The following is a 12,835-nucleotide window of genomic DNA, read 5'->3' as shown; positions in this document are numbered from 1 at the left end:
TTAAAAGTGCTATATAAATAGTTACTAATATTATTATATTCTTGGGATGACAAAGCTAGTTTTCCCAAGAAAACAAGGCAATTCCTCAGGAGTTTACTAAAACTGCATGCTGTCCAGGAAAAAGGGAGTCAAAATTAAATGCATGCATGCATGCTTTTCGATCTATGCACTTTTGATATTTGAATTTTCCTGTTTCTTTGTTCAGTCATGTTTTGAGCCATTTAAGGTCCAAACTGCAACATTTTTCATTTAAATTGAAGCAATAGAAAATTTTAACACATTTGGGTTGCAGTTTCTGATAAAGCCGTAGTGGTGGGTCCTGATGTCTGACCAGTTGAGAAACACTGCTATAAAAGGACTTAACCCTGTAGAAATGAGAGGAAATAAATATCTGATATAATACTACACTACTGCTAATAAACTACATCTGAAACACGTTAATGTTACAGGTATACAACTTATTAACTTGCCCATCAGTGAATTCATCTTAAAAGCATCAATTAGCCATAGTGAGTTTTTCATTTATTCATGGAAAGCATCAGGAATTCATCATGTTTTCTATGTATTGCATCCTGAGTCATATGACTCATACTTGCATACCTTGGTCAGCACAAAGAGATGTCTGTTAGCTTTTTATAACTCCCTATGATGCATTTAGCCCTCATGGTGACTCATTCCAAGATAGACAAGCAGATAATACAGCATGCAAAGAGACTAGAAAGTTCAGCAAAACATCCATCCTTTTACTGAGATTTTCTCCATTCAGCTCAAATATTAGCCCTTCTAGTAAAGCAAAGAAACATTTGGCTGTCATTCTGAGCCAGAACTGGTTTTATTTCCACTGTGCCAACAAATAATCAGACAATTACAAAAGTACAGGAGAAGAAGACATCTACCATAAGAAGTAACAAAATGACACAGTTAATCAGGTTATGAGAAATCAAAGAAAAGTGTCAGTGAATCTTAATAAATGTAATAAATTTGACCTGTGATACTTGTGGATAATAGTAAATCATGATGAAGCTCAGAGGAGGAAGTTTTACAAGTTCAGGTCCAGCAGATGGTCCCTGATAGAAGCAGGGAGGGATGGACGGAGGTTTTAATCCTATCAAATGCAAAAATATCGAGGTGCAAACACAGCCAATTATCTGCTGTTTGTTTTACAATTCAGGGAATGTACTCTAACTTAACTTACAGAGATTTATAGTGTCTTTTTATAGTGTCTTGTTTTGCAGATTGGATGTGGCATTTAAACTCAAATGGATGTTTTAAGCATTTGCATAACAAACAAAGATGCATGAAAGTAAAACAAAATAAGTGCTCAACATTCAAAGATAGGCAGATATTTAAAAACTATCTCTATGTGAATCAGTAAACTGAAAAGAGGCAAGCTTGAAAATACTTTTACGATTGATAATTCATTCCAAACCACCATGACAGAACGAAAACAAGAGCATCAAAACTTTTTCACCTTTCTTTTTTGCTTTTTCTTTTCACACACTAAGTGCTGAAGCCTTGATCAATAGGTTTTTGTTGTCCTACTCCAAACATGTTTGCCATTTCTGTCTTCATAAATCTTAAGGATCAGCATCCATGGGGATTTTTGTGCGTGCTAGAAGGGGGGAGGGGTTGGCCCATCAAACTCGTCCTGAAGAACTTGAACTCCAGCATGAATGTTCACTTCACATAAGCAGCAATCATTTCCTAAAGGAAATACACACAAATAGAAGGAGTTAGGCCTGTGATGCAATGGCAATGAGCTGTAGGACTAACAGACTCCACGTGGAGATGGATGTGCTCAACAGATGCTGAGAGAGAAATAGCATGTATTTATATCCCTATTTTCATTGCCTTCTTCTTTACACAACACTTTAGACTAAAATGAACATGATTACAGGACCAGCTGAAAACATTTTTGGAGATGAGGCTGAGGGAAGCTCAATATTATTCACATGATATTGGCAGATATTAGCTTATAAAGCTAAATATCAGTATGCAGATATGAATATTTCTGCCGATATTTACAGCTGATCAGTCAACCTTTGATATTGGCGTTATAAAACATATATTGGTCTTAAATATCAGTAAAATATAGGCCGTTTGCATACATGTGATCCCATATCGTTGGGGGTCAGGAAGGGACTGCCATTAGGAATGAATGGGAATGGAGGAAAGTTAGCACTTCACAGCTCTAAGGGAGCCTGTCTGCTGCAGCTATCAACAGAAAATTTCTACATACATTGAATAAACAAAATGTAACCAAATGAAGAGCCGTTTGCGAGCCAAACATCGAGCTCAACTGAGCTGAGCCAAATGACCTGGATCTCTTAAAGAGGCAGATTTACCATCATGAGCGAGGCTGGAGGTTGGTGAGACAGACATCGGCTTAGTAAACACAAGTAAGATCAGAGTTTAATGAGCTAAATCATGACAGAGCTGTAGTGAATCAAACTGAACCACTTTGTGGAAACGGACCACACATGAACATTTTATGACACTGCTTAGTCAGGCTTTAGATGAAGGCTTCTTCTAATTCCTGCCTGCATCCGTTTCTCTGTGAGCTTCATTCATTTTTTGCCTGAATATTTCACTACAATTAGGACACAAAGTAGCTGAAGAATTAAAAATTTCTATATTTTCATACTTTGAACACTTATCATAATCCTCAACAGCTCAGACTATGGTCTTTTAGGTAGCGTTTCTCTATGTAAAAATGACTTCTTGCCCCCCCCAGAGGGGTGTTCTTTGCTGCTGTGAGAAGCTATCTGCAGAGAAACTATACAACTGCACCATCAGGTATAGATGACTGTGTAGGCTGCTGCACACTCAGGGAGGCCCACTGTGAGCCTTAAACAATTTTGAAGCCCCTAACTTCAAACAAATATCAGACTGTATTTCCTTACCCCTCTCTTAGCTCTGCATGACTCAGCCTCTTTGCATAGGAGACACTTAAGTCATTTTTACATTAAAAAGGTGTGTACATTCTGGTATAAAAGGAAAAAAGGCTGGGAACCACTGACTTAGGATGGAGTAGACCATCTCTTGTGAAAGGACAGGGGAACATACAGTCATGGACAAAAATATTGGCACCCCTGGAATTTTTCCAGAAAATACATCATTTCTCCCAGAAATTGTTGCAGTTACAAATGTTTTTGGTATAAACATGTTTATTGCCTTTATGTGCATTTGAACAACACAAAAAATCTGAAGAAAAAAGACAAAATTGACATTATTTACACAAAACTCAAAAAATAGGCCAGACAAAATTATTGGCACCCTCAACTTAATATTTGGTTGCACAACCTTGGAAAAAAATAACTGAAACCAATGGCTTCCGATAACCATCAACAAGCTTCTTACACCTCTCAACTGGAATTTTGGACCACTCTTCTTTTGCAAACTGCCCCAGGTCTCTCAGATTTGAAGGGTGCTTCTTGCAACAGCAGTTTTGAGATCTCTCCATAGGTGTTCCATGGGATTTAGATCCGGACTCATTGCTGGCCACTTCAGAACTCTCCAGCTTTGTCTCCAACCATTTCTTGGTGCTTTTTGAGGTTTGTTTGGGGTCATTATCCTGCTGGAACACCCATGACCTCTGATGCAGACCCAGCTTTCTGACACTAGGCCCTACATTGCGGCCCAAAAGTTTTTGATAGTCTCAGATTTCATGATTCCTTGCACACAGTCAAGGCACCCAGTGCCAGAGGCAGCAAATAACCCCAAAACATCCTTGAACCTCCACCACGTTTGACTGTAGGTACTGTGTTCTTTTCTTTGTAGGCCCCATTCCATTTTCTGTAAACAGTAGAATGACGAGCTTTTTTTTTTTTTTACAAAAAGCTCTACCTTAGTCTCATCTGTCCACAAAATGTTCTCCCAGAAGGATTGAGGCTTACTCAGGTACATTTTGCAAACTCCAGTCTGGCTTTTTTATGTCTCTCTGTCAGCAGTGGGGTTCTCCTCGGTCTCCTGCCATAGCGCTTCATCTCATTCAGATTACGACATATGGTACGAGCTGACACTTTTGCACCCTGAGTCTGCAGGAAAGCCTGAATTTGTGTGGAAGTTGACTGAGGATTTTTATCCAGCATTCCAACTATCCTGCGTTGCATTCATTTGTCAATTTTTCTCTTCTGTCCATGTCCAGGGAGATTAGCCATAGTTCCATGGGTTATAAACTTCTTGATTATATTACACACAATGGACAAAGGAATTTCAGGATCTCTGGAAATGGTCTTGAAACCTTGAGATTGTTCATATTTTTCCACAATTTTGCTTCCTAAGTCCTCAGACAATTCTCGGCTCCTCTTTCTCTTCTCCATGCTTGGTGTGACACACACAGGCACACAACACAAAGGCTGAGTCAACTTTTAGACATTCTAACTGGCTTCAGGTGTGATTTCTAGATTGCCAGCACCTGTTACTGTAACAGGTGAGTTTAAATGAGCATCACATGCTTGAAATAAAATGATTTACCCACAGTTTTAAAAGGGTGCCAATAATTTTGTCCAACCCATTTTTTGAGTTTTGTGTAAAATTATGTCAATTTTGTCTTTTTTCTTCAGATTTTTCGTGTTGTTCCAATGCACATGAAGGAAATAAACGTGTATACCAAAAACATTTGTAATTGCAACAATTTCTGGGAGAAATGGTGTATTTTCTGGAAAAATTCCAGGGGTGCCAATATTTTCGTCCATGACTGTACGATTCCCTCCATCCACTTAAAGTGAGAAAGCTCTCATCCATTAATGAAAATAAGGCACTGCAATGTTAACTCAGGGGCAAGAGCTAATATGGTAAAAATCAATGTTTAATGGGTACATCAGATCAGCCCACACCGTCTAAACTCTATTTCCTAAACATTTTCCTCTGAGTACAGACATAAAAGACTTGGTGTTTTGGTTTAATGAGTGACTGTGTGAACTGGTGACTTTCAGCTGACTGGGTTTATAAATGTGGTCATTATAGCAGCTGTTAGAAACAGAGTGCTCAAGCAAATGACTAGTTAGGATTATGATGCCAAAATGTGCTAATCAGATATGTTTTAGTGGAAAAAATAAACTGGAACAAACACATCCACAGCTGAAAGTCACCAGATTACATGGTCACTAATGGAAGCGATAATCCAACATAATTACTTAGTTCTACTGGTTTAAATGTTGACTTCCAAAAGTTAATTCATTTATGGCCGGCCAGTTCTTTTAGTGAGTTGGTCTTGGTTATCAGTTTGCCTTTAAAACTTTCAGCTATTGTCCCTACTACTGTGTTGACGATCACCTCCCCCCATCTCTACACTCCTCCTACAGGTCATGGACAAACTGCATCTTGTGCCTATATCACGTTAATTTTTGAGGATCTGCAAAGTCAACATACCATACGGATGCAGGGGAAATGTGACAGCATGCTCTAAGTACTATCTCTGGCCTTATGCACACCTTTCCTCACCCCTGCAATCATTTTCATCAAGGAAAAGGAGAGGATGTGGGGTAATTTTTGGGGACTTTTCGAATCAACCCCTGGTGAAGTCTAAGAAAGACTTTAAAATAACTTAATGTTGAGTTTCTGATGTCTCTCTTGGTGATGTAAAACCATTTACTGCCCCTGATTGCCCAACAGGCAGACAAATAAAGAGCTCAAGTCCCTGAGTCACTGAGTCTGTTGCAATTGATCTACACCCTTAAAGCACTTATCACTACAAACTACAACTACCCTTTACATTCTAATCTCTTCTTTTTAGGTCAGAAAAATATTGACAAGTTTACAGGAAAGGGTTAGAAGATAATAGTCATAAATGTGACTCTTGAAACACTGACTTTAACACTTTATCACCTGTTCTACGAGAAGCAGGCTCCTTCATTTAGTGCCGTTGTACTTGACCTCCTTCCCACATTTCTCCAGTGTCTTTGTCAGAAATTCCACATCTCTGTCGGACTCGATCCAAACCAGTTTCTTGGGAAGATCGATCTCGAACTTCACACCTAAAAAAAAGACAAAATAACAAATACTGAAGTAACTTCAAAGAAGTGAAACTCACACTGTGACACGTAAATTTTCCACTTGATTGCTTTGATTCAAATTTTGGGAAGGAGTTAAAGTTGTTGTTCCAGTTCTCTAGTATAATTTACGTTTTCAGAAGTAAATATTTCAGGTTCTGGGAATTTGACAGATAAAGAAGATCTGAAACTTTAGTGGGAGGGTGTTTATGTGGTAATGTCACAGCCCAGACTGTGAGAAACACAGAAGTGTCATTTGTGTAGGAACACAGAGTTCAAAAGCCTTTGCAAAACAAAAGTAAAGTAGAAAATACAACTGCATCAGGTGACACGTTTGCTGACTCAACATTTTGGTAAAACAAATCACAAGATGCTTGTGTTGAAAACAGCCTAAGCTTTCAAACTGTACTGAAAGGACAAAATAGAAAGCTGAAGGTTCTTCTCAGAAATGTATTCAACATTGTGAATTAGCAGCATGAAGAGTTTGTTCAGTGCAGTGGTAACAGTATCAAAAAACACATTCCAGAAATGCTTTTTAGGCACACTGAAGTCACGTGTTCAGTCAGGACGGTTATAAAAAGCTTTATATGCATGTATTTTTGCAATTAAGCAAATCAAGATGAAACTATAAAAGCAGCCAGTTGCAACGGTTAAATGTTAAAGAGTTAAACTGGCAATTTAAGATTTAAACTGTTTAGACATTCACACAATTTCTGCATTACACATAATGTCTGTCAGCTCAGGAATGTTTTTTGAATGCAGTAAAAACATTCGCTAAAGTGAGTCTTTGGAAAAATAACAATATGGAAAACTTTCCAAGTTTTCCATGCTGTTATTTCTGAAGAACTCTGATGGAAGGAAAGTTGTGTGATGAGAACAGCATGACAGAGTAAGCAAAATAATCATGCCTATATAAGGCATATAAAGCTGCACACTGTCAACATCTTTTTAAAATTAATACATAATTTTTTTATTTGTTTTATCAATTTCCTCAATTGAGGAACTTTAACTGCCTTTAAAGATTTGCCCATTCAACCACTTTTATCCTAACTTTTTTATTCCATCAATTTGCAATTATCCTGATTTGGCTGTCAAAGCCCTTTTTGTAGTAGAGTTGTAATTATTATTAGAATGACAGCTTACATGGGATTACACTGAACATTCTGAAATGCATAGAGAAGATGATAAGAAAAGATGACAACAATGTGATGGTTGAGATGATGATCATAATGATTATTTACCAGAGTACCGTATTAGATTTAAGTGTCATTCACAAAGGTGTTACTGAGACAAGAACAGGGTCACTGGTTTGCCAGTTTACACACTGATGGACTCAATGACATTTTTTAAAGTTTCCACCCTGGAGCCTGCTTTCAAAACCTTGCAGCTGTCTTAAGCAAACAGCCAGACACAACAAAAGATTTCTAATATTGATGGAAGTGTTGTTATGACCTAAATCTCCCAGTCAAGCTTAACTTTGGACTGCATATGTCTCTCTTAGTTCGGTTTTAGTGACGCACATTGTGGAGGTGATTTCAGCAAGAAAGGAACTAAATATTAGAACTAGGACACTTTATTTTTATGTGTTTTAACTGAGGTTTTCCTAAGACATTTTAGACTCAGAGAGAAATAATATCCATTCTATGTTTTTAGTATAGGCTATGACTTACACGACTTAAGCCAGAATCTTTTGTTGTTGTTTTTTAAAGCATGCTGCTACTGAGCCGTATGATGGATACATGCAAAAAGAAATAGATTATTAAAAACAAATGAACACTGCTGATCACAACATGGAAATTTGATTCTTGTAGCCAAACTGACAAACACAAATCACATTAATTTCTAATAATTAATAAAAACTCACTGTATTGTAAAAAAAAAAAAACATATTTTACACTGTACCAATTGCTACTAATTCTACATTGTCATAAAAAAAAAACAGGGGAGCATGTCCATGTATCCTAGATTTGGACTACACACCAGGTATCTAACAGGACTGGGTTCAAAAAAATCGATCCTAAGATTCAGATCAATTCTTTTTTTCAAATTACGATATTGATTCATATAATCCAAATATTAATCTTTTAATATATGCCTTTTCCTTCTCCTGTCAGCTCCTAAGGCTACCAGTCTCTGGCTTACGTCACTCATGCTGCCTGAAACTTGACCTGCACTTGCCTCTGAAAGCGTTTAGACTCTGATTCAAGGTATAAATCTAACACCCAATCATCTACTTTTGGATATCTGGGCACATTATCAATACAAACTAATTTAGATATCTTTTCCTCAAACCTATATGCTTCTCAAATGTAGAAGCAACATGCTTTGTTCCTAAAATATCCTTACATGAATCGATATCAAATTGAATCAAATCGAATCAGGACCTTGTGAATCGGAATTGAATTAATTCAGGCAATCAGTGGCAATACCCAGCCCTAGTATCTAACACTTCCTGTCTTTGATATACATGTTCACAGAGGTGGAAACTAACCAATACCATTTACTCAAATATCTGTAATTAAGTAGCTTTTTTGTGAACTTAAACTTTTTGAGTACATTTTGAAATCATTGATTTTACTAAATTCAGTTTTAACCAGAGTAAGTGTGCTTTACTTCAGCACAATAATCTTGTACTTTTTTTCACCTATGTTGACTATACAGTAACACATAGCTAGTAGGACTGCATGATTACCTGCATCATATGCATATTATCTACAGATATTAGCTTATAACAGGAATAAATGTGTCGGCACAGCAGACATTAAAATTTCTACCAATATTTAGCCGATAAAAATCTGCCTAGAGCAGCGGTAAATATTGGCTGTGTAAAACATTAAGTTAGCGGAGTTATAGGCTGGGCCAACAGACCTATGTTAGAGGTCTTTTCCTCTATTTATCATTCCTAGAGTTTATTTAAAAGACTAAAGTTTTAGGTCTGAACTTCATTTAAATATTGACATAATATCATTTTGACTAATATTTATTTGTAAATATTGGCATATCAGATATTGGCAAAAATCCTCTATTGTGCATCCCCATTATCAAGAGAAAAATTCCACATCACATCCCAAAGCAGCTGATGTATTTGACCTTATTATAGAGGTGGGCATTACCTGAAAACCCAGGTTTGAGATCCATATTCTCATGTTGTTACTGCCGTTAAGGAACGATCATATCTTACAGTTTAGTTCCTCACTAAAGGTAAATCTTCTCCCATACTACTATAATTTTACCTGATAAGATTTATAGAACTGTACTTTTACTTCAGTAAATTTCAACCAAAGTAACCAATGTGTACTTTTACTTGAGTACAAGAGTGGTGTACTTTTTCCATCCCTGCATGTTTAAATGCATAAACCGACATTTCTCCCCTCTACCCCACAATAGTGAAGTACCCCTGCCTACCATCCACCTTGTTGAGGATTCTGGTCACAGCTCCGGAGCATCCCTCACACGTCATGGCGACCTCAAACTCGTGCTTCTGTTAGAGACAGATGAAGTAATCTTACCAACATCATCATTATGAAACTTTGGCTGCATCCTGAAATACACAGACAGCTTTCGGTTTCAATATTATCTCGTCAACACTGCAAACAACACCGTAAATTTAGAATGAATACTGTATGTCAGAAAAGTATAATCTGTGAAATCAGGTAACAGACATTAAAGTTGGAAACAGCGTCATCAAGCAAAACCAGCATAACCAGTGTTGATCTAGCCGAGGCGCTATGTTAACGTTAAAATGGTCCTATATGTCATGACAGGAGTCATTGTATTTCACTTAATGTGCTGCTAAACTGGAGCTAGTTCTCAACTTAGTCAACATACAAAATCGATTTTACTGTTACGTGATCTCTGGATGAACTTACCGCTGTAGGGACCCACTTCACCAAGTTTAAAAAGCTAGCTTGTTGGCTACATAGCACTGCGCAGAGGAACCGTTTGCTGTTTTACTTCACAGAAAAGCTACATAAAAAGAAAATTATCAGTTGTAACCTACCGTCATGTTTGAAGAGATGTGGTGTGAAGCAGTTCGGCCTTTTGCGTGTGTCTCTAACGAACTAAAGTGTTGTAAAAGCCTCCAGAAACGTCCACTACCCGATAGCCTACCAGGATGAAGCTAGCGCTAGTTAACGCTACTACAGGATTTCCTGTATGGAAAAAAAGGAAAATAAAATGTCCGACTTTAGAATTAAAAATATTTTTGTCGGTCAAATGTTTTAATTTCAAATTTCAATATTGATTCACGGGTTTGTACTTTTGATAAAAAAGTAAGGATAACATCAAAAATACTTTGAGTGATATTCTTTTTTAAAAGGAGCTACATTTCTGCTTTTACTTTGAAAAACTTGATGCACAGAAAGCTGTTCTTCCGAAAACTTCACTGTTTTTGTCTCCTCTGTCATTTAACTCTACAAATTAAACCAACCACCCAAATAAACAAAAAGTAAATAAAATATAGAAAAAATAATAGTGAATCTTGAATGTAACCATTATTTGAATTTATTTAAGGATTGTCCCTTGAGATGCAGCATCTCATTTTTAAGAGGTTTCTAACATTATGAAAGTGTTAAAAGTTGTAAAGGACTTCACATGAAATTTACAAACTGATAGTCATATCATTTGTTACAGTTTTTTCGATTCAAACTGAGTAATACCCATTACTATGATCATGATATTCATGTGTGTAGCATAACATCTCTACTGCAAAACAACTGTATATTTCATTGTTTGATTGATTGTACTTTATTTACGTGTCATGCACAGAAAGTGTCCACCAGAAATACAACTGCAGTGTTTTACAAAAAGATAAATTAATTACCATTACAGCGCTGCATGATTCTTTCCCAGCTCAGTAGTAAACAATACACTCTGCTTTTCTCCCAGGCTTTGTAGATAAAATCTGCTACAGCAAAGGTTCCTTTTCTGAAACAGAACTCAGTTTTTTCATACTCATCAAACCAGAAAAAAAAAATCATTAATCAAGGACATTTTCCTACAAAGTAAATCCTATAGGTCATCATACATTTGTCAGTAAAACAGAAAATGATTCTCATTCTCAGTTTCCCCAAACACACCCTGTCCTCCTCTGAAATGGCATCAAACCTGCCAGTCTCTATGGCTGTCAGATTGTTTTTGTCAAAGAAATGTTGCAACTCCTGAGATTAGGAAATTGCAGTAGGAAATGCTTCGATTTAATCTAAATCTCTATTAACTGCACAGCCTTAGTAGCTGCTGAGGAGTTATACAGTACAACATGAACTTTCCTTATTAGAAATAAAAGCATATGGGCCGCTAACCTGGCTGTTAGGTTAAGCCACACCTTTATAATAAAGTAAAATACAAGAGCTGTTTTAGGATGTGATGTGTAATTATTCTCTTGTTATGTGCTAGTCAGTAGAGGTGGAAAAGGTAAAAGAATACTCTACCCAAGTAAAAGTACAGATAATCTGGTTAAAACTTGCTCAAGTAGAAGGGAAAGTATTGGTTTCAAAATGCACAAATGTGAAGAATAAACTACTCAATTATTGCAGTTTAAGGAAAATGTCATTAATTACATTCCACCTTGGCTATGACTGAATGTTTACACATTATTTCTAAATTAAACTATCTAAACAAATTCTTAGATATCTTTCCAAATTTTAATGATGATATTGTTGCATTTTCTCACTATTTAAACGTTCACAAAAGTGTGAAGTGTAAAATTTATATGAGGAAGTAGGCTACTAAAATAGGTTTAACCATGAAATATTAGTCATTTGTAACATTCACATGAAATATCAACATTAGTCTCTTTAAAAAATATATCATAGGTTGCTATTTACAATTTTACACAAAGCGGACATGCTTTTTTTTTTTTAATTTATCTAACTTCACTGCAATTTTTCCGACATAAAAGAAACCTTACAAATCATGTATCAAAAATTCATTTATACACTTGTGTAAAATATCAAGTACATTCATGGGAATTGATCCAAGAAAGATATGAATACGAATAAAATTAAAAACAATATAACAGACAAACAAGTAAACATTTAATGCTTGGAGGGGGCCTTTGTCGATGTAGATATTTTAAACATATTACAGATTGCAAAAGTTGATTTTTTCAGAGTATTTGATTGACTTTTGACCTTTTGACACTTGACTTGCGGATGTGAAGTTTGCGTAACTAACGTAAGCCTGACAGCACTGTCAGCAGATTGTGATTTTGTGGGCTGGAACAGAACAAATCCCGGTGTTATGATCAAACCAAATCAGTCAAAGTAACTCGAAAAGTTATCCGAGAAAAAATAAATAAAAGAAAAAAAGAACAGAAAAAAAGTTGCCGGGCTGCCCTGAGACACAAATCAAGCGTCTCTGATGTACATTCCGCATGCACTTTGTCAGAATCCCAGCGGTTAAGCCGACTTTAAATAGTCTTTACCGGAAAAAAAACTAAATTTTAGGCTGCCTCTACTGTCAAATGCAGTTACAAACAAATTCGGACACCTTTCACTTTAAATGACATGAAACAAAGACAGTTAACGGCTATTTTAAAGTTATAATCCGTATCTATGGCAACAGCACGTCGGCCAGCACGACAGCAGTGCGTTGCAGTGCTCCTCGGACACTTTCACTTCCCAAGTCTGGATATCCTTCGTGTGCACTGGGTGTTTCGACGAGCTTTAACATAAAATGCCGTGGATGTAGTATAGAAAAATGTTATTTATATTCTAACACTTTTGAGTTAGCAACGTCATGGTACCGTAAAGCTTACTTCTAAGGCCAAAATGTGTATACGCATTATATAAGTACATTAAAATGGCCTCTAAATCATGTTTCTGCGTAGTTTAACGTCAATT

The 12,835-nt window shown here is 36.5% G+C and overlaps 1 protein-coding gene across 1 annotated transcript; it reads right to left on the bottom strand.

The window, feature by feature from the left end:
* Window positions 1–808: 808 nt before the first annotated feature.
* On the bottom strand, window positions 809–10,144 carry atox1 (antioxidant 1 copper chaperone). Its single transcript, XM_041798260.1, has 4 exons — window positions 9,994–10,144; window positions 9,399–9,474; window positions 5,830–5,978; window positions 809–1,704 (listed from the first exon to the last, which is right to left on the bottom strand). The coding sequence occupies exons 1-3, from the start codon at window positions 9,997–9,999 to the stop codon at window positions 5,854–5,856; spliced, it is 207 nt and encodes a 68-aa protein (XP_041654194.1). The 5' UTR covers window positions 10,000–10,144; the 3' UTR covers window positions 809–1,704; window positions 5,830–5,853.
* Between the last annotated feature and the right edge of the window lie 2,691 nt (window positions 10,145–12,835).

Source organism: Cheilinus undulatus, linkage group 10, assembly GCF_018320785.1.
Source record: "Cheilinus undulatus linkage group 10, ASM1832078v1, whole genome shotgun sequence".
Taxonomy (NCBI): Eukaryota; Metazoa; Chordata; class Actinopteri; order Labriformes; family Labridae; genus Cheilinus; species Cheilinus undulatus.
Note: the sequence above shows the minus strand (reverse complement) of the source record. Positions and strands in the feature narration are given on the sequence as shown.

Coding starts and splice junctions, on each gene's coding strand:
- atox1 (XM_041798260.1), bottom strand. Junction 5,979..9,398: donor AATCCTCAACAAGGTGGATG/GTAGGCAGGGGT, acceptor TCTTTTTTTTAG/GTGTGAAGTTCGAGATCGAT.